At 36.4% G+C, this 22,811-nt stretch overlaps 4 protein-coding genes across 9 annotated transcripts in view; 3 read left to right on the forward strand and 1 right to left on the reverse strand.

Annotated features, from left to right (window-relative positions):
* LOC106133182 (transcription factor CP2) overlaps positions 1–11,575 on the forward strand; it is a 46,017-nt gene extending 34,442 nt beyond the window's left edge. For all 6 annotated transcript variants that reach the window (XM_060952569.1, XM_013332822.2, XM_013332825.2 and 3 more), the window contains 7 exons: positions 1,683–1,747; positions 2,541–2,586; positions 3,827–3,917; positions 4,506–4,621; positions 5,675–5,749; positions 7,080–7,209; positions 7,791–11,575. In XM_060952569.1, the coding sequence (XP_060808552.1) occupies positions 1,683–1,747; positions 2,541–2,586; positions 3,827–3,917; positions 4,506–4,621; positions 5,675–5,749; positions 7,080–7,209; positions 7,791–7,952 (685 nt within the window). In that variant the 3' untranslated portion in view covers positions 7,953–11,575. The remainder of the gene's footprint in view (positions 1–1,682; positions 1,748–2,540; positions 2,587–3,826; positions 3,918–4,505; positions 4,622–5,674; positions 5,750–7,079; positions 7,210–7,790) is intronic.
* A 667-nt stretch (positions 11,576–12,242) lies between these two features.
* On the reverse strand, positions 12,243–12,638 carry LOC106133175 (late histone H2B.L4-like). The gene has a single exon (XM_013332813.1). It carries the CDS (start codon positions 12,636–12,638, stop codon positions 12,243–12,245), a length of 396 nt encoding a protein of 131 aa, XP_013188267.1.
* Positions 12,639–12,884: 246 nt separating this feature from the next.
* LOC106133174 (histone H3.1-like) lies at positions 12,885–13,307 on the forward strand. The gene has a single exon (XM_013332812.2). It carries the CDS (start codon positions 12,885–12,887, stop codon positions 13,305–13,307), a length of 423 nt encoding a protein of 140 aa, XP_013188266.1.
* Positions 13,308–17,371: 4,064 nt separating this feature from the next.
* On the forward strand, positions 17,372–22,583 carry LOC106133181 (uncharacterized). The gene is made up of 4 exons (XM_060952574.1): positions 17,372–18,742; positions 19,144–19,303; positions 19,760–19,880; positions 20,605–22,583. Exons 1-4 carry the CDS (start codon positions 17,610–17,612, stop codon positions 20,826–20,828), a joined length of 1,638 nt encoding a protein of 545 aa, XP_060808557.1. The 5' UTR covers positions 17,372–17,609; the 3' UTR covers positions 20,829–22,583.
* Positions 22,584–22,811: the final 228 nt, after the last annotated feature.

Consider the following 22,811-nt stretch of genomic DNA (forward strand, 5'->3'; position numbering starts at 1 on the left):
GAGGCTGAGAGCGGCGAATGTACACGTTCGTCCGGCCAGGAGATCGATTTACGCGTGAGTTACCAGTTCATTCCGATTAGTTTTGGTTCGGGGACTTGTTTCACGTTGATTCGAAGGTGTTATTTGGGGTTTTGGAAGTTTCGTAAGCCCATTTTCATAGTAGAATTTACATAGTTTAAGGTTATTTTATTTAGTAAACAAGATCAGCTGATTTTAAAATTGAGGAACTCCAATTTTCGAAACAATTTAAGTTGTTTTTGGTTATTAATTTTTGTAATAATCCACTGTTTTAGGTAGGTACATAAAATTCTACATATTACTACTAGTTCTATGTAGGACTTATATCCAATTTATAAATAAACATTGAAATAATGAAGAAATCTTGTACAAATCGAGTTTTTCTGGACTATGGCCAGAATTCAGAGCTGAATAAAGAACATTTTGATTTGTCAAACTATAGTAGTCTTACTGTCTCTAAACATCTCTCTTTGCATGCGAGCGAAGCATGTTGAAATATTTTAGATACACAATTTTCTGATAGGTGAGTTCTGCATCCTAATCCATTTCATAGTAGACAGAGCCAACAGTCCTGATAAATTAATTCCACTTTCAGCTGGACGGCTTCATAATGGAATTGTAGTTAGATTTACAGGACTCAATTATCCCAAGTTTATTTCTTGAAAAAATCAGTGTGTATTAATGTAAAAGTGTTTCACAGTTAAATTATAAATAGATTATGATCCCGTATCAAATCACAGGAACCTATCACCTGTCTCTTCAATACAACCTAACGTAATTATTGCATACATACATACAGACATATGGTCACGTCTATATCCTTTGCGGGGTAGACAGAGCCAACAGTCTTGAAAAGACTAAATGGCCATGTTCAGCTATTTGGCTTAATGATAGAATTGAGATTCAAATAGTGACAGGATGATAGCCCATCACCTAAAAAAGAACCCCAAGTTTGTAAGCCTATCCCTTAGTCGCCTTTTACGACATCCATGGGAAAGAGATGGAGTGGTCCTATTCTATTTTGTATTGGTGCCGGGAACCACACGGCACACGTAATTATTGCCCGAAATTAATTATTATTATGCCCACATCGCATCACACATTTAAACAGGCACATTACAATTCGAACACCAAGGCACTTGATTAGATAAATTCTCTTGAGAAATGAAGATTCTTATTTATTTTGTTTATTTTTGGTACTCTTCTATAATACCTACACACATAGATGATGCCCATTATCCCTTTTGGGGTAGACAGAGCCAACATACTTGCAAAGACTGTAATGCCCCATTCGGCTGTTTCACTTTCAAAATAGTTTATTATTGTATAGCCCATATATGTTACTCAGGTTAAATAGTTGTAAAAAAATTATTTGAATCCGTCCAGAACTTTTTGAAGATACATACAGTATTAGTATAGTACACCCTGTACTTACAAACAAAGAGACATACAGACTTTTTCTTTTTAAATTTTTCTACTACTCTTTCATTCCCGCCAAATTTTGTTTTATGACATTTGGTGAAAATCGGTTCATAAACTGTGATTTTAACCTTTTCTATTTATTTTTTTTGTATATTTTTTTGAATTTTTTTTTTACTTTACCCTTAAAAATCCATATAAATGTAATGTTGGTTATTCATACTAATATTTTTATTTTGTTACAGCGTGACCCCAAAGAGTGTTACGAGCCCGCACGTGGTTAACAGCAAGCCGGTCTTGCCACAACCAAGTGAGTAACATACATTCAAATTGATAATTGAAAATCTTTATTGCATAATCATAAAGTACATCAGTTGAATTACAGTTACATATATACATAAGGTTGGTCATGTCTATATCCCTTGCGGGGTAGATAGAGCAAACAGTCTTGAAAAGACTTAATGGCCACGTTCAGCTATTTGGCTTAATGATAGAATTGAGATTCAAGTAGTGACAGGTTGCTAACCCATCGCCTTAAAAGAATCCCAAGTTTGTAAGCCTATCCCTTAGTCGCCTTTTACGACATCCATGGGGACGAGCTGGTGTGGTCCTATTCTTTTTTGTATTATTATTTTCTAATTTAAAAAAAGTTGTTAGTCAACATGTCACTATTTGAACCCTGATCCCGAATATGGCCGTTCAGTCTTATTGAGACTGTTGGCTCTGTATAACCCGTTTAACGTATACTTTCTTCAGGATTCGAATTTGACCTTTATTTACAAGTGAAACACTAAAATTATTATATTAAACATACATACATACATATAATCACGTCTATATCCCTTGCGGGGTAGACAGAGCCTACAGTCTTGTAAAGACTGATAGGCCACGTTCAGCTATTTGGCTTTTAGATAGGATTGAGATTCAAATAGTGACAGGTTGCTAGCCCATCGCCTAAAAGAGAATCCCAAGTTTATAAGCCTACCCCTTAGTCGCCTTTTACGACATCCATTGGAAAGAGATGGAGTGGTCCTATTCTTTTTTGTATTGGTGCCGGGAACCACACGGCACTATATTAAACTGTTTTTTTTTAATTGTTACAGCTGTACTTGCCTCAAACAACCAGATGAAGCCACTTTATTGCCAAGAGTGAGTAATTAATTTACTATTTAATAGAGGCCGCCCGCGACTTCTTCCGCGTGAAATCAATCACGCGGGAACTCCGGGATAAAAAGTAGCCTATATGTTATTCTGGGTCTTCAGCTACCTAATTTACCAATTATTTCATCGTAATCTGGTCAGTAGTTTTTGCGTGAAAGAGTAACTAACATCCAAACTGACATACAAACTTTTACATATATAATACTAGAGGCCGCCCGCGACTTCGTCCGCATGGAAACCCTATCAATCCCGCGGGAACTCTGGGATAAAAAGTAGCCTATGTGTTATTCTGGGTCTTCAGCTACCTACATACCAAATTTCATGGTAATCGGTTCAGTAGTTTTTGCGTGAAAGAGTAACAAACATCCATACATCCATACAAACTTTCGCCTTTATAATAGTAGTAGGATTAGTAGGATGTTATGACATAATATGAGTTGCTGTGCCGTGTGGTTCTCGGCACTTTTGAATATCAACACTCATCTCTTTCCGCATTGATTACTGTAAACACCAAGGTCAGCTGTTCAACCGCCATTTTTTTAGCGTTGGATCGAAATACTTTTTAGCTTAGGTAATACATGAAGGGTCGAAATCTGTCGCCTTTTACGACATCCATAGGTAAGAGATGGAGTGGTCCTGTTATTTTTATTTATTGGTGCCCGGGAACCACACAGTGTTTAATGACATTGTCAATCTTGTCTTGAAATAAAACTCATTTTATTTGTCAATTTTATTACATACTAGCTGACCCGGCAAACGCTGTTTTGCCAATTATTTTTATATATTATTACGGAACCCTATGTTTTTCCAAAATAAAATATAGTCTATGTTACTCGTGGATAATGTAGCTATCGAATGGTGAAAGAATTTTTAAAATCGGTCCAGTAGTTTTTGAGCCTATTCATTACAACTAAACAAACAAAGTTTTCCTCTTTATAATATTAGTGTAGAAAACTATAAACTACAAGATGGTTTGTTTATTTCACTTGATTAAAAAATTAAGGACGTAAAAATCTTGATCAAATTAAGGACGTCCTGGTAAAGGGTCAGGTCAAAAGTACCCGAAACCGCCGAGCTTGCATGAAGAGAATTATGAATGTGGATGAAGTGAAGGAAATATGCAGAGATCGTGGCAAGTGGAAAGAGGTAGTCTCTGCCTATCCCTCCGGGAAAGAGGCGTGATTTTATGTATGTGTATGTATAAAAAATATATTGTTATTTTTCACAGTGGCGGTGAGATGAAAGTGAACAGTCCACAGTGTCACTCTCCGGGCGCCATCTTGCCAGACTTGCCACAAGCCGCCGAGGATCCCGATAAGGTACCTATATATATATCTCTAAACATGTAGAATGAGGTTTCTCTGGTCATCCCCATACTGATGATGTAAAGTTTTTTTTGGTGGATGTTTGTAATGAATAAACTCCAAAACTGTACTGGACTGATTTTTACGAAATTTGGCATAGATATAGAATAGAACTTTGGGAGTTACCTGTGTAACTAAAACTAGTATAGATTATATATATAACAATAGTTATACTAGCTCTACTAGGCTCTGTCTACCCCGCAATGGATACAGACGTGATTATATGTATGTATGTAAGATTAATTAAAGATGTTTTGTTATTTCAATTATAAATATAATATTATTAAATGATTTCAATAATAGCACACTCATGCAGCCACACAGTATAGCATTTATTTTGAAGACAGATAAGATGCATAATATGACATTGACACATAGTCACAGAGTATATTGTTCGCGCCAAAATTTAAATATTCAACATAATAATAATAATTAAAATGTATTGCTTCTCTATCGCATCGGTGCAAACTGTAAAGATAGATTTAAGCTTCTGAAATAAATAAGTAAATAAAAAAATAAATAAATGTTTCCTGCCTGTGTCAGAACTCCGGCCTAAGCAAGGAGGCGTCGTCCATCGAGACCCAGTCGTGGCTGTCTCGGCACAGGTTCTCTCAGCACGCCGCCACGCTCGCCAACTTCTCTGGTGCTGATCTCCTCAGGTAGGTACCATCAGTAAAATTCAAATTCAGAATTTCTGCTCAGGTATACCATCATTCAAATTCAAATTCAAAATTTCTGCTCAGGTATAGTACCATCATTCAAATTCAAATTTTTGTTTTTGCCGTGTTGCTCCCGGCACTAATACAAAAAAGAACGGGACCACTCCATCTCTTTCACATGGATGTCGTAAAAGGCGACTAAGGGATAGGCTTAAAAACTTGGGTTTCTTTTAGGCGATGGGCTAACAACCTGTCACTATTTGAATCTCGATTCTATCATTAAGCCAAATAGCTGAACGTGACCATTCAGTCTTTTCAAGACTGTTGGCTCTGTCTACCCCGCAAGGGATATAGACGTGATTATATGTATGTAATTTTTTTTTCATTAGGTACTAGCTGTCCAGGCAAATGTTGTTTTGCCATATAAATGAATTTTAAGTAATTTCTAGTTAATGAAAATTTTTTTTTAAGATTGGGCAACCCTTATCTCTAAGGTGTATGAAAAATAGATGTTTGATCATAAATTTAATGAAATATTCGTATTGAAACCATTAGTTTTACATTAATTCATATTTTTTAAAAATGTAAATCTCTAAGGTGTATGAAAAATAGATGTTTGATCATAAATTTAATGAAATATTCGTATTGAAACCATTAGTTTTACATTCATTCATGTTTTTTAAAAATGTAAATCTCTAAGGTGTATGAAAAATAGATGTTTGATCATAAATTTAATGAAATATTCGTATTGAAACCATTAGTTTTACATTCATTCATGTTTTTTAAAAATGTAAATAGATAATGTGTATTCTTCCACGATTTAGATTTAAAAGATCTTATATTTGTTAATTGACGTCCGGTTAAAATTCTGCAGTGTATTTTGTTCCGCCGCTTCTTCTACACATACGCTTTGGAAGCGGTAGTAAGTTATAATTAGATTAAGTGATGTGACGTCAATAAGTGATACCTTGTATCCATCCAATTTTGAAAATATGTAAATCTATTTCTATTGTAAATCTTGTACCAAGTAAACAATGACTTTTTCAATTTCAGACTTTCTCGCGAGGACATTATACAGATTTGCGGCCTCGCCGATGGCATACGTCTATTCAACGCACTGCATGCCAAGTAAGTTTGTTTTTTTTTTATTTTCTACTAGCGATCCACCTCGGTTTCGCACGGGTGCAAAATTATAAATGTTATTATACATAAAAACCTTCCTCTTGAATCACACTACCTGCTACAAAAAACCGCATCAAAATCCGTTGCGTAATTTTAAAGATTTAAGCATACAGACAAACAGACTAAAATAGCGACTTTGTTTTATACTATCTAGTGACTAGCGACCCGCCCCGACTTCGCATGGTTAGCATTTATAGATGTTTTTAGCACTTTGTTCAGAAAACCCTCTTTCCAATATTTTCAACACGAAGAAATCTGTTCACGACTTTTGTCAGCAATGCCCTGACGACAGCTGCTGGTGAAGCTATAAATGGCTGTATAATAAATGTGGCAAAATTTTTAAATCTGTAAAGTGACATTTGCATGTTAAAAAAAAAGCATTGTCAGATTTGACAGCAGGAAGTAATAGGTTTATTATATTTAAAAAAAAATGTTTTAATACATTGTATCATATCCCTTCAAAATCGGGAATCTAGATATTTTAATGTTGTTTTATTTATACAAACTTCATTGTACAAAATACAAATTTATAGCACGATTGGCATACTGATGCTAGAAGCATTATCTATGTATATCTGAAGACCCAGAATAACGCATAAGCATACTTTTTATTCCGGGGTTCCCGCGGGATTGATTGTTACGTTATGATAATGTTTTAAAACGGACGAGGTCGCGTGCGGTCACTAGTAAGTAAACAAATTTAACGTATAACGTTTGATTGATGACTGACTGCTTATTTAAAATACATTACATAATTCCGACGCCTTCAAACGCAGAATGTGTGTTAACTCTCTACATACATACATAAATACATACATATGGTCACGTCTATATCCCATGCGGGGTGTAGACAGAGCCAACAGTCTTGAAAAGACTGAATGGCCACGTTCAGCTTTTTGGCTTAGTCATAGAATCGAGATTTAAATAGTGACAGGTTGTGCTAGCCCATCGCTTTAAAAAGAATCCCAAGTTTGTAAGCATATCCCTTAGTCGGCTCTTACGACATCCACGTGAAAGAAGTGGTCCTATTCTTTTTTGTATTGGTGCCGGGTACCACACGGCACTACATACCTATGTACATATTGTGAACATATTCAAGGAATAAATCAAGCTAGCAACCTGTCACTATTTGAATCTCAATTCTATCATTAAGCCAAATAGCTGATGATTGATTGATTGCGTGACCATATGTATGTATTTATGTATGACGAAGTCGCGTGCGGTTTCTAGTTAGTAAATAAATGAAATGTTACATATAATGATTGTTTGTTTGCAGACGCATAGAGCCCCGGCTGACGGTGTACGTGTGCCCGGCGGGCGGCGCCGTGTACAGCGCGCTGTACCTGCACTCGTGCCGCGCCGGCGAGCTGCTGCACAAGCTGCGGGCCTTGCACGACACGAGGAAGGTACATATATCATATATATATATATATATATATGTACATATACATACATACATATGGTCACGTGGGGATCCCGGGCACCAGTAAAGAAAATGCTGCAGTGCAGTTTGTTACCGCTTCTTCTGCTCTGACGCCTTGGAAGCGGCAGTGAACTGAGTTTTAAGTAATTTATTTGACGTCAACCAATGTTGTTAAACCATACGTTTTGACAATTATTAAGCGATATATAGTATCCTATAGTAATGAATAAAAATTCGGGATATAGACGTGACCATATGCACATGCATTCACATTCATATGGTCACGTCTATACCCCTTACGGGGTAGACAGAGCCAACAGTCTTGAAAAGACTGATAGGCCACGTTCAGCTGTTTGGCTTAATGATATAATTGAGATTCAAATAGTGACAGGTTGCTAGCCCATCGCCTAAAAGAAGAATCCCAAGTTTATAAGCCTATACCTTAGTCGCCTTTTACGTCATCCATGGGAACGAATTGGAGTGGTCCTATTCTTTTTTTTATTGGTGCCGGGAGCCACACGGCAATTCCTGATAAATGAATATAAGTATATTATAATCCCGCAGGAGTGCGAGACGGTGCTGGTGTCGGGTCCGAACGGAACCCGGGTCCGGCTCACGGACGAGCTGGTGCGCCACCTGCCGGACAACTCCACCTACCGCCTGGAGGCCATTGAGGACAGCAAGGCGTTGTTGTTGTCTGCCACCAACTGTCAGAACGCTGTGTAAATGTTGACCGATTATTGAATACACACACTATAAAAGTAGACCATTCTCGAACACCTTATAACTAATGATCGGAATAGGTAGATTGAATTTGGGTCAATGAACTGAAACATATATATTAATATGGACATGCCTCCTTCCGGGATTGCGGGATTTGTAAATTATTAAGATTTTTTCCGGAACTTTTACAAGTGGAATGAAGAATATATTAGTGGTAGCTGTTTTCCCCCAACTTTGTTCACGCAAATTGTAGTCCTATGTTACCCGCGGACAATGTAGTTTACTGTAAGTGTAAGTACTTACTGAAATGGAATCCCGGAAGAGGCTTATCCATGTTATGCTTTCTATGGTAATTCATGATGCAAGTACATAAAATCAATCTACCTATTCCGATATCTGGTTATAACTTGTCCGTACCTTAAAAATGTTGCAGAAAAAAAAATTAATAACTCATAAGATAGAATAGAATTGTTTTCAAAATTGGATACAAGGTATCACTTTTGACGTCACATCAATTAAATCTAATTATATCTACTATGATGTAAAATCGCCTCCGTGACTATTAAAATATGCTTAGTTCATTTATAACACCTAATGAGCTGTCAACATTAAAATAAATGTATGCACAAGGTGCCTGTTGACTGACCCCAGAATATGGGGAGTTGATAACTTGGAGATATTAACTGTAGTCCATTTCTTTAGTTACCGAAAAAGTGAAGAATTTTGTTATTTAAAAATTATAATTAAAAAGCTGAATGAAATTACAAATGTCCTAAATTTTTTAATATATACCTACTAGCTGCCCCGGCAAACATTGTTTTGCCATATAAATAATTTTTAAGTAATTTCTAGTTAAAAAAAAAATGTTAAGGGTGGACAACCCTTATTACTGAGGGGTATGAAAAATAAATGTCGGCCGATTCTCAGACCTTACTACTCGATATGCTCACAAAATTTCATGCGAATCGGTCAAGCCGCTTCGTAGGAGTACAGTAACGAACATTGTGACACGAGAATTTTTTATATATATTTTAAATTATCTTCATTGAAGCTCTTAAAGAAATGGACGTTTGCGTTTGTGGTTTATTTTTTCTAGGCTAGATTAATAAGTTGGAATGACCACGCCTACAGGGAAACGTCATCGGTTTTTAAAAACCTGACTGAAATGTGACTGGAATTTATAATGAAAATTAGATTTTCTATATTTTTGTGCGGAGATTGTAGTCCTTTATTTTTTGAGAGACACATTAAAAATTACTAACATTGCGACTCATTGTACTAACTATTATATTTTTTTAAAACGTAAAATGTTAAGGAAATCGCCAGTGTATTAACGGAATGGCTCTAAAAATCGGCTCACGATTATGAGAATCTTCAAGAGGAATCTTAAAAGCGAAAATGTTATATATATTTTACTATGTAAATATAATACTATGTAATATATATATATATATATGAACACGCAAATAGAAAGAGAAGTACAATATATATATATATTATTTTGTAAAATTATAAGAGATTTTATTCCGCCATACCACACAGCAAAAAAATGTCATTTTGTCCAACGGGCGGATGGTATCGTAAATTATATGAAAGTTGTACACAAGTAAAAAAGAATTTGTATGTCCAAAACTTGGAAAGTCTTATACAATTTTAATATTTTTCTCTGTGAATTATTATTTAGATTTATTTCTATGTTATACCCATACGTTAGGTTTTGTTAAGTATTTGATACCATGTTAAATTGTTAATTTTAGATTACGTTAATAATTAAGAATAGTTATTAAAAAATATATATATTTAAATTACTGTGTTGTTTACAAAATGTATGTTTAATTTGTTTGTTTCATTGCACATTTCATTGGGTTAACATTGTCAGTTATACAATTATAAATAATCAATTTGCCAATTAAATACAATACATCTGCAAAACTCATTAAGTTCAAGAACATTTGCTGGGAAAAAATGTTTTTTACAGATGACTCATTAAAAGCTTGATGAGAATTATAGCTAACCTGTCAATGAGGGCGCTAGTTCTGCAATGTTTATAGCTACACCAAATACTTGTGTCATTTAGTGACAGTGAAATGAAAATATATTAGAATTATTTTTATGTACCAATAAAATAGCTGTTGTTTAGAGCGTAGGTGGTCGAATGGGTAAGGTGCCCGGTTGAAATGCGTGATGCGCAGAAAGGCACAGGTTCAAATCCCACCCCGGCCATGTACCAATGACTGTTTTCAAAGTTATCTACATTAGTTTGAATACTAACCAAAACCTGCACATTCGGGCAACTGGATGTGTAACCATGGATCCAATACGGGTTAGGTTTACCTGCAAATGTTGCGGAGGTGAGATGGGAGTCGCTTCGTGTAAAAACCTGACTCACCCAATCCAGGGTCCATGGTCAAGGGCATACCCCGGGCTCCTCTCCAGAGTGGTGAGGATGAAACCGGAACTAAAGAATTATTTTCATGCACCAACAAGGCAGCTATTGTTTAGCTTTAAAACTATGATTTATTGTGTGAATTTGTCTTGTTTCTATTGTGATCGTGTCAATATCTAGTAACGGTATCAATAGTATAAGTACCAACTCACAAAAAGGGTGATAATTTATTTGTTTAGGAAATTTTTACAATATTTTTGTCGATGAAACTGAATTGAGTCCTTAGTAACATAGCGAGAAGCGAATTATAGTTTTTTTACCAGTTTTTTTTAGTTCTAAATAGGTCCAGTTCGCAATTGGTCCATTGCCTGGACCAATCGCGAATTGGACTATTTGCGAACTGGATACTGGACAATTGGACAATTTGCGAATTGGACATAATGCGCCCGTACGGTGTAAACATGCTGTGAAAATTTCTTGTACAAATAAAAATAACCCTGTGAAAATTTTCCTTTACTTGGATATTTTGATTCTGAAGTTAATACATAATTAAGTTGTGAGAAAGCTTATATAGGCTTTCAATTTATATTACCAAATGATATTTCTTATTTACTAGAGTAAATTAGGTTATATTTTAATTATTAAGAAGTACTTTACATTGTAAAACAATTTTGTTATGATATTTGTTGCTGTTATTCAATAAATCTATTGTAAACATACTCCTTTTTTTTGTTATAAACAAGTTAGAATTGAATTTAAAAGCTTTTGTGTTGATTTTGGAAACTACATAATAATTTGTTCTTAAACAAAAGCGAAATTACTTTATTCTTCATATTTTTTAAGTACTGTTAGTTGTATAATATAAAATGATATTCGTATAACTTCGCGATGTGAATTCGTGTAAATGTTGACATAAAATGAATGACTAATTTTTCTATCGCGCGAAAAACTATCGCTGTCCCGTTTGTCGTCGTAAAAAAAAGCGCAACGGCAATATTTTCTCGATAAAAACGGCGAAGGACTTCCCATGCTACGGAGGCATATGCCCTAAGTAATTCCTTAGTGTCTTCTAAAGGTTATATCAGGTGCCTTTAACAGTGCCTTTTGGAATAAGCGCTCGTTGCATAACGGAGTATTATGATATATTTTGTAAGAATATGTTAACATGTATATTATGTCTGTTATATTGCAGTGCACTGTATGTAAGAACGTAGTCAAATAAATGTATATACTAATAATATTTCTTTTTTATTTACTCTATATAAGTCTTGCTTGACTATAATTTTTAACGCCCATCTCACTAGTCCTATTGAGATGCCCCATAGTGAGATTAATGGGACAATGTTGTACATCCTTCTAATATTATAAATGTGAAAGTTTGTGAGTATATCAGGATGTCAGTATGGATGTTTGTTACTCTTTCACGCAAAAACTACTGAACCGATTACGATGAAATTTGGTATGTAGGTAGCTGAAGACCCAGAATTACATATATGCTACTTTTTATTCCGAAGTTTCCGCGGCATTGATTCCACGCGGACAAAGTCGCGAGCGGCCTCTATTACATACATAAAATCACGCCTTTTTCCCGGAGGGGTAGGCAGACTACATCTTTCCACATGTCACGATCTTTGCATATTTTAGATTTATCCACATTCATAACTTGACGATATTGTCTTAGTAAGAAAGTACAGGTGCGATACAAAGTGCAATAAAGTTTTTAATAAAATACTTACATTTATCTAATCAATCATGGCTAACGCAAATTATTTTTACCTGATGATAGTATAGGTAATATAGATGAAGGTAATGGTTTAACTATGTCATCAAAGAAACAAACACCTTCAGCCCTAAAAAGGGCTACGTCATGAAACCCGCCGCACTGAAACGGAGAATTATATTCGTAATTACGTTTGAGCAGGCGGTTTTGTCACACTATTGTGGTACAGTGTGACAGCCTTCAGCGCTTCCATGTTGGCGTGTTTGGCGAGCTCCCCCGGCAATAACAGTTTCACAGCAGACTGTATCTCCCGGCTCCCCATGGTCGTCTTCTTGCCGTGCGCCACCAGCCTCCCCGCCTCCACAGCGAACCGCTCCAGCAGGTCGTTCACCGCGTTATTCATTATCAACATAGATTTCCTCGATATCCTTATGTTTTCTGGAGCGACGCTACGCAGCAACTTGTAAATGTATATGTCGAAACTGTCGTAATTCTTTTTCTTCTTCTTCATTTTCTTGGATATAGGCTTCTCCAAGGGTTTTGCTATTGGTTTTAAAACTTTCGGAGGTTTTGAAGGCGCCATTTTTTAATTTTTTTTATAGTATCGTATTGGAAACTTTTTGTTTTAAATAGATTTCTTATTAGCGAAAACATTAACTGCGTGAACAAGATAATCAGCCAATAGCAAATTAAGAAGGCTCATTCCTTATATTGTGATCTTCCGCAAAATTTCTTAATCTACCTTCAAAAATAAATATTAATAAAAAGTGGGGTTAGCTAGTTATAAAATCGCCATACAACACGACAAAACGACAGTCTGACAACAAAAATGGCGCGAACCAAGCAAACCGCGCGCAAATCAACCGGCGGGAAAGCGCCGAGGAAGCAGCTAGCTATGAAAACCATTAAAGCATGCAGGAAGACCGCCTCCATGACCTGCGGGGGGGTCAAGAGACCGCACAGGTACCGGCCCGGCACCGTCGCGTTGAGAGAAATCAGGAGATACCAGAAGAGCACTGAGTTATTGATGAGAAAATTGCCGTTTCAGAGGTTGGTGAGGGAAATTGCGCTTGAGTTCAAGACTGAGTTGAGAATACAAAGCTCGGCCATGATGGCGCTGCAGGAAGCCTGCGAGTCTTATTTGGTGGGCCTGTTTGAGGACACCAACCTGTGCGCGGTACATGCCAAGAGAGTTACCATCATGCCGAAAGATATTCAGCTGGCGAGAAGGATAAGAGGCGACCGCTGTTAGAAGTTACCTTAGTTTATTATCTACATTAACTTTTTTTTATCTTCGCGTAAAACCTAATGCACCCTCAGCCGTTGCGCTTAGGCGTAGGGTTTGGGTTTGAAGATTTTGTATATAGTTAAAATCTGTTTATACAAAGTTACCATTTTGTTGTTGTTTGTTGAAATATGACAAAGTCCTTTTCAGGACTGCAATTTTTTTGTTTCTTGATATCACAGTCTAACATTTTTGAAAAATGAAACCGTGTCAGACAAGAATTTTGCTTAATTTTATAATTGGTGAAATGAAATTAAGTTACGGAAGCATTTGCTAATAAAAAAATATGGGAAGCCATTAAATGGAGCCCCGAAACAAACTAATTTTAAATAATCATCAAAACTTTATTATCATAATACAATTTAATTATAAATAAAAAAAATACATGTTTATAATTTACATTATTCATCCACAATCGGCTCCGGGCCAAATAATAACAAAATAAATCAAAATTCACAATTAATAATATTCCGATCAAACAGTTATAGTCTTTTTCAAGGTTTTCTTCGGTAGCAACTGGGGTTGAATACCTGGCAACACTCCAGCTTGAGATATGATAACCCCAGTCAACATTTTGTTCAATTCATCATCGTTTCTGATCGCAAATAAAATATGTCGGGGTACAATTCTAGTTTTTTTATTTTCCTTGGCCGCATCTCCAGCTAATTCTAAGATTTCTGCTGCAAGGTACTCCAGTACAGCTGCAAGATATACGGGAGTGTCTCGTCCTATTCTTGGCGCGAAATTCCCTTTTCTCAATATCTTGTCGATTCTTCCCACGGGAAATTTCAGACCAGCTCGCGATGATCTAGTCCCCTTCGCTTTCGTTATTGTCGACATTGTGACGTTAAATTATGTGATCTGTGATTGCAATAATATAAACGTATGGTTTTTGTAATGAACCGCAGTCTGAAGTAGTAACTGCGTTGATGTGTGATAGAGAAATGGAGGGGGTAGTTAGTTGGATTAATTCAGATGTGTAATTAGTAGGTACTGTACGATTAAAAAAAATGGTTTGTGTGACATGATGATATATTATAGTTTGGACTTAAGAATGGAAATTAGTATACTTAATTTTTGTTTCCACATTTTTGATGAGAAGCAATTGCAATTAGCTGTTTGTTTTTCATTATTTATTCACATACATTCCACACATTCATGGGATAAGTCCGCCATTGCAAGTTTCTTTTATAACTATGTACTATTGTTACTGTGAAAATTTCTATGCAATAAAGATATTAATACATAGTTACACACATTTTTTTTTGTTGTCAAACCAGCACACAAACTTGCACTAGATGAATGTGCTTATTCCTTTAGTCGCTTTGTTTCATAATTTTATCCATCATCTAGGTACACCGAGGCCTTCGACACCGAGAGAATTGCGATTGTAGGCTACAAAACCGATTCATTTTTATTTCATGGTACTATTGACCCTGACTATACCTTAACGTATGAAGACGTGAAGTGATACGTAAGGAAACCTGCACATTCAGGCAAATGGATATATAACCAGGGATCCAATACGGGTTAGGTTTACCTGAAACGGAGGTCAGATGGGAGTCGCTTCGTGTAAAAACTTGGACTAAAGCAAAGAGTAGTGTTTATGTCCTAGTTATTGTAAATTACTATTAGAATCTTAAATCCATCATTGGGCCATTGATGACCTCTGTGACGCAGCGGTAGTGCGCTTGTCTGTGACATCGGAGGTCCCGGGCTCGAATCCCAGCCAGGGCGTGATGAGAAACGAACTTTCTCTGATTGTCCTGGGTATTGGTTGTTATCTAGTATAAGTATTTATTATAAAATATAGTATTGTTGAGTTAGTATCTCGTAACACTAGTCTCGTAGGTACTCACTTCGAGACTAACTCATTCTGTATAATAAGTCCCATATACCTATATTTCTTTTATTTATTTATTTATAAAGGTTAACCTGGTCTTGTTTCAGTCGTGTTCTGTAGGCTCTGTCTACCCCGCAAGGGATAAAGTCTATGTAAGTGCCGTGACTATGTAAGTGCCGTGTGGTTCCCCGCACTTTAGAATAAGACCACTCATCTCTTTCTTATGGATGTTGTAAAAGGCGACTAAGGGATATGCTTACAAATTTGTGATTCTTCTTTTAGGCGACGAGCTAACAACCTGTCTCTATTCGAATCTCAATGCTGAATAACTGAACGTGGCTTTCTAGACTTTGTGAGTCTGTTGGCTCTGTCTATCCCGTGGGGGATAAAGACGTAATTATAGATAGATAGATAAAACTTTTTATTGCACCATAAGAGTAAAACATACAAAACAGATAGGAATGGTACAAAGGCGGACCTATTGCTAATGCAATCTCTTCCAGTCAACCTTTGGGTGGAATGAAACCAAACATTATATGTATGTATGTACTGTAGAATACCATCATTCACACAAAGTTAAGGTCAGTATCGATTTTTCGATACTTGTTTTGTCATAGTACGTCAATGTTATGGGCGATACCCCCAATGGCAAGTCATGGGGAGAGGGCAGGGGTTATCAACCTGTTTTACGCGACTTCAAAAAGGAGGGTTAAGTTTCAGTTTCATACGTACATATAGTCATGTCTATATCCCTTGCGGGGTAGACAGAGCCAGCAGTCTTGTAAAATTGAAAGGCCACGTTCAGCTGTTTGGCTTAATGATATCTAACATTAAGATTCAAATAGTGACAGGTTGCTAGCCCATCGCCTAAAAGAAGTGTCCCAGGTTTATAAGCCCATCCCTTAGTTGCCATTGAATGTCGTATCCATGGAAATGGGAGAAGACAGACATATGTACATTGTTAACCACCGGGATCCTCCAAGTGGTCTTGGAGTGCACTAAGTCATGACTTTCCAAAAGATACCGCAAGAACAAAAATTTACGGAATTCTTCTTAGTCTTTAAAACAATTTTTTTTAACCGTTACGGAGTAAACAGAGCCAGACGTAGGTACCTATGTGTCGTTATTAAGTTTTCACCAAACGTTGTTCTCCCCTGCCCGCAGCTGTTAACCGGCAGCTGCGCCGAACCGTTACGGCGCGTGCGCACGTGCCCTTCGCTACATACTTACATATTCACCTCTTTATCCCTTACGGGGTGGACAGAGCCAGCAGACGCGAAAGAGCTGACAAGCCTGGCCTAAAACGGAATCTGAAGAATGTGACTTAAATCGTTATTAGCCTAACCCTTGACTGGCTTCAACTGTTGAAGCCAGTCTTTTTGTTGCAAACTGTTACAGTTTGCAAGAGAAGAGAAAGAAAGAAAAAATGTTTATTTTATACATTAAAATATATCCAGAACAGAAACATTAACCTGTAACAAGTTTTGTACCAAAATGACCCTCAGTATTTGTTGTGCAATATATTACAAAGTTGGTCTTACGTGGGTACGTGAGAAGGAACTGGCATACACTATGTTTTTCAAACGCACATTGAATCTTGCACTAGATAAATGTGCTTACTCCTTTATGCGACTTTTACGACATCCATAGGTGAAAGAGTACACAGATTTACAGTTAACATAAAAGTTTTATTTTTTTGTACAACTAAACAAAAGTAGTAGGTACCTAATGGTGATTTTTAAACGGTGTGAGCATTACAGTAATCTTCAAAAATAATATTCAATTGAACATTTTCTCCGTTAAACACTTATGATAACAGAAAATTAAATTTATGAAGTCACAATCATATAAACTTCCAAAAAAAAGAATGCTTTCGAAGCACCGGTAATTCAATAATTGCGCAAATGTTTCAAATGAACTGTTTTCGTCCTTGTACCTTTACGTTAAAGCTCCATTTGTAATATTATACCTGGATGTATTGAAACGAAAATGAAAACGTTAAATTTTTATAAGCGTTCAAATGAAACTCAACCTAAATTCTTCAACAGAAGATTCATTAAAGGTTTATAGAGGTTGAACTTTTGAAATTAGAATTCAAATAGCTCGTGCCGTCTATAGGGGTGCGCTCGCGCCATTTCCGACCCCAAGTTTTTTCAAAAAGAGAACCGCTTCAGTTAAATTCCGACCGTTACGACGATAAGACGTGCTAATAATAATTATTAAAAAAAACTAAGTGTAAGATAAGATAAAGTTTAGTGGCATACCTGTGTAAATAAGACAACAAGAATTTGATAGTGATCGTGCATAGTAAGTTAGTGTTTAGTGTAGAACATTCTAGAATTCTAAGAATACGCAATGACCTGATCGGTCACGGGTTAAGGAACACCCTCTTTACTCAAGACAGTGGGGAAATTATACGCTTAAACATGGATTCTCCGAAGATTGTCTACAAATATTATTCTAACCCAGCATTTTGCGCTCAAAGTGAAGTCATTTTCGCTCAAAAACAATGCATGACCAAGATTGTAGCACCCAACCGACGAATGTCACCTTTAGGGGGCAACTCTCCAAGAAAACATGTTGAAACACGAATCATGAGGACCGATATCTCAGATAATCCTCTAAGGATGTCTCCAGCTGGAGCAAGACGCGATGAACCACCGGAATTACCACCAAAACCGGCCAAATTTCAAGCCAGAAACTTCCAAAGACAATCATCTTTAGTGTACAAACCTACAAGAACAGTGAGATGTCGAACTAGAAGCGAAGATCTTGAAATGGCCCAGTTAAAACAAGAGAGGAGATCAAAATACGACAGAAATGCCGAAAGCGATGATGGACTAGAAGATAGTAGATATAAACATAGATACGAAGTCATTAAGGATGATATATATGAAGGCATGGATTATTCCCCAACGAAGAAAAGGATAATAGAAGCTGATGCTGCAGACATTGAGGAATATAACGTAGACGGGCCAGATGATAACGAACTGAAAGAAATTCCAACGGAAATTGTCAAAACAGTGAATGGTAAGACTCACAGATACGCCATAGTGCCTTCGGACGACGACGAACCGGTACCAGAGCCCGTACGACGGAACAATGTGACATTTTCGTCTCCAATGATGTCCACGAAGAATTTAATAGCGACACAGAAGTTACACGAACTTTTGTCCACGCCCAGGAAGTTAAAAAGCTACGCAAGCCAACCATCAGTGCATGTGACCCCAAATAAATCTTCGCTTAGTCCAAACAGATACAATTCGAATACTCCTAATAAAATTTTGTCCAGTACACCAACAAAAGGTGTGACTCCGTCTAAATCTTGTGCTAATCTTACTTCAAGAAGTCTAGTTACTTCGCCAATTTCGCCAAGGGCTCAACAAAAGCTACATTACGGATTGCCAGATGAATTTAACAGGACAGATGTTTTTGTAACTAGTTTTAGGGAAAAGAGTCACGATAGGAGTTTAGATTTAGATAGGAGAAATGTGAGTAGAGATAGCAGAAGGGTAAAGGAACAGAAGAAGGATAGGACGACTGCTGTGATCACGCCAAGGTGAGCTGCAGCTAATAAATAAATACATACGGGACAAATTACACTGATTGAGTTATTAGCCTCGAAGTAAGTTCGAGACTTGTGTTACGAGATACTAACTCAACGATACAATATTTTATAATAAATACTTATATAGATAAACATCCAAGACCCAGGCCAATCAGAAAAAGTTCTTTTCTCATCATGCCCTGGCCAGGATTCGAACCCGGGACCACTGGTGTCACAAACAAGCGTACTCCCGCTGCACCACAGAGGCCGTCAAAATTTATCATACTGCTGAGTATTTTTTCACAGGCGGAATCCGTCAATTTGGAAATTGGTTAACTTAATTAATTGCAATTGGAGTCCTAATGTGATCTAAGTAAAGCACATTATTAAACGGATTTGAAATATGTTTTCAGAGTGGCTGCGCCCGCGCCTTCCGTCTACTCGGACGACACCTACAAATCGTTTTCTTTCGTCAAGACCGGGGGCTCTAGGGCTTCGCTGACCGTCGCCGCCATGATGCTGACCCTCAGTGGAGGCCTAACCACTGGCCTTAGCTTCTTTATGATGTATGCTGTAAGTATAATATACAATCACATCTATATATCCCTTGCGGGTTAAAAAGAGTCAATAGTCTCGAAAATACTGATAGACCACGTTCAGCTGTGGTTTAGTGATAGAATTTTAATTCAATTGTTAAACTAGTTGAGCGCGGTCGTCGTAGTCTTGTGGGGTAGACAGAGCCAACAGTCTAAAAGACCGATAGGCCACGTTCAGCTGTTCGGCTGTTTATTTATAGTTTTAAACATTAACGGTTAGAATTGTTGAATAGACCATTTATCGAGGAAGGCTTTAGACTATATAACATCACGCTGCAACTTTTAGGAGCGAAGAAATAATGGAAAATGTGAAAAATAAAACGGGGGAAGTTATTCATCTTTGAGGGCTTCAATGATGCTCAAAATAACTATTCCACGCGGACGAAGTCGCGGACGCAGCTAGTATATAATAGTCATGTGTTTTTGTTTACAGATGGGTCGCCGTTATTACCTAGACTTTGGCGTGTTTTCCGGCTTCACTTGCTTTTTGTTGGGGCTGCTAGGTTGCAGGTCGAGGAGGAGGCACCTTCTGCCTAATAGGAATTATATATCAGGTATGTCACCGTTATAACAAGTGAAAAAAATTAAGGACGTCCTGGTAAAGGGTCAGGTCAAAAGTACCCGAAACCGCCGAGCTTGCATGAAGAGAATTATGAATGTGGATGAAGCGAAGGAAGTATGCAAAGATCGTGGCAAGTGGAAAGAGGTAGTCTCTGCCTACTCCTTCGGGAAAGAGGCGTGATTTTATGTATGTATAAAAAGTGCAATGCATACACATAAATCTAAGATGAAATCGGGTAAATATTATAAGTAAGTATTTTTTTTTCTTTAACATAACCACACAACACCCGCATTTTAAAACCACATAAGTTCTTACAGAAAGCTATTGATGTAACTAAAATGCGGGCTTCTAATATTACGATCTAGTTGAAGAAATATTTCTTTTGGGCTTTTCAAATGCGAGTCAAATTCAAAGGAGATAATTTATTTTAGTGTGGCGCGTGGGCCCATCGCAATACTTTGGACAGGGTTGCCAACTCCCACCTAAGACTTGTAGCTAGACATATAACAGAAAGTTGCTAGATTGGGTATTGTTTTTTCAACCTAAAGTGTTGCTAGTAAAAGTAGCTAAAAAGTTTTGCTCAAGTTTTTAAATGATGTAGCTGCCTGACTTCAAAAAGTTGTCCACTATTTAATGATTTACGAATTTTGTTGTTGTCAAGTTGGCAGCACTGACTGACACTGATTGTTTTATCTTAAACATATTTCCTTTTCCAGGGTACATAGTCCTCTCATCGTTCTCGCTGCTCAGCGCGGGCGGGCTCATCATGCTGTTGACACTGGACCCGAAGCCTGGCACCCCGCTCAGTGACATCACGTCGGGAGCCGTCTGCGGAGTAAGCGTGCTCTCATTAGCTCTGGCAGCGCTTGGAGTCTTCGCCTCTTACTGCTGTGCCAGAGACCCGCCCGATAATAGAGTCGGCAGTGCTACGTGGTATTGAATTTGTTAGGTCCTAAAGCAGGGTTTCTCAAGAAGCAAGCACACTCTTTACATTAATATTACAAAGATTTTGGTACTGTATGTGTTACTTTTTATTAAAATAAAAACCTTATTTTCTTCTACAGTCAAATTTATTTTTGTCTTGCTCATTAGTTAGTAAGGGGTTCGCCATCATTTGGAAATTTTAACAGAGGTTCGCGGAGCCGAAAGTTTGAGAAACCCTGTCCTATAGCGAAATATGTTCAATATATTTCTGCCCAACAGCCATATTGAACATATTTCGCTGAATTCTTGCATAGATTTCGGAATAGATTTAGGAATTCCGAATCTGAATAAAGGAATTAAATATGAAGCCAGTGAAGATATACTTATATGTATTATGAAGTCCACTATTTATTTAATAATTTACGAATTTTATTGTAACTTATAAAATTATTTGTAAACAGCTACTTAATGTCTTAGCGATAATTAAAAGAGTGTAATAGGATCACTCGATCTCTGTCTGCTTAAGTCGAACTATTACCTAAGTCTTATTTTATGGACTCTATTGACACGAGGAGTCGAGGAAGGGAGGTGGCTCCCAAGAAAAGGGGCCAGACTCCTTTGTAGAAACTCTGTTATATGACATTATATATCAAAAAATTGCATTTTAGAAAAATGCTAATTAATACAATGTGTAACCTATATATATATACATAGATATGTAGACAGAGCCACAATGCGTTTTGAATAAGTACTTATATACATACTTGTAGGTAATGATATCCCTTGCGGGGTAGACAGAACTCACACACAGTCTCGGAAAACGGAAATATTCCCAGTAAATATTCAAAACGCATTTACAAACGAAATTTAATTCCTAGTTACTTATTTCGTGGTCAATACTTTGTTTGTGGTTTGCGGAACATCTTATTTTAAGAGGCCATTGTATGCATTTAATAAAAGGTCATTAAATTATTCCGAATAAGCTATTAAGCACACGTGGCTGAATAAAGATATTTTTTGTTAGGATTAATAAGTTTCTTTATTCACTGTAACTCCAAGGCCGCTAATATTTCGTACACTGGTTTCGGCTAGTTCTAACTAGTGTAGGTAGGATAAGAAATTTGTTAAAATAATTAAAAATGTACCCACAGTTAACGAAATAATATAGGAGTTTATTAGATATTATATTGTTATTTATTCCGATGTCAGTGGATGGTTTGTGGGTGTGTATCTAAGATAACCTATAAGAAAATATAACTTAATATTGTACAAGAAGCTACAGACGGTAAAGTGACCTTGATCCTCGGATAATAAATGTTATTACAAAAAAAAAGCTTAAATGTTTTTACAAATTAACAAAAAAAAGTATCATTTCTTCTTCATGATATTTTTTTACATGCTGTATATTATTTCGGTCATAAAGGTATAGGTACCTATAGTAAATTATGCTTTAGTATTAAGTAAGTACTAGGTCATATGGTACTTAAAGCTAAGTAAGTAGGTATAAAGTATCTAAGCTTTGTAAAAAGGAGTGATTCTATTTCCCCTAAAATTTAGGCTCTTAATTAAATAGAAATAATACTATTCCAAATACCATGGTTTGTGTATAAGTAGTAGGTATGTATAGCCACTAGGTTATTTTGAAATTACATGATTTTAATATGTCAATAGCTTTAATGTCTTTGTATTTGTTCTTGTTGTAATTTTACGTGTGTTTGAAATTTGAATTTGATATATTTTTTAAAATTATATTGTATTAAATAACTTTTTACAAAAGGAAAAAAAAAAACAATTTTAATCAAATTGTTTTTTTTTCGGACATTTGATAATGTTTGTAGTTAGTTACATAGTACCTACGTCATATACCTAGGTAACTGAAAATAAAGTTATAAAACAATTTGCATATGTTTCGTTTAATTCCTAAGTAAAATAAAAAAATATTCATGTAGGTAAGTAATTTACAGATGAACGAGTTTGTACACCTACCTATCTAGGTAAG

The sequence above is a fragment of the Amyelois transitella genome, chromosome 29, assembly GCF_032362555.1.
Source record: "Amyelois transitella isolate CPQ chromosome 29, ilAmyTran1.1, whole genome shotgun sequence".
Classification (NCBI taxonomy): domain Eukaryota; kingdom Metazoa; phylum Arthropoda; class Insecta; order Lepidoptera; family Pyralidae; genus Amyelois; species Amyelois transitella.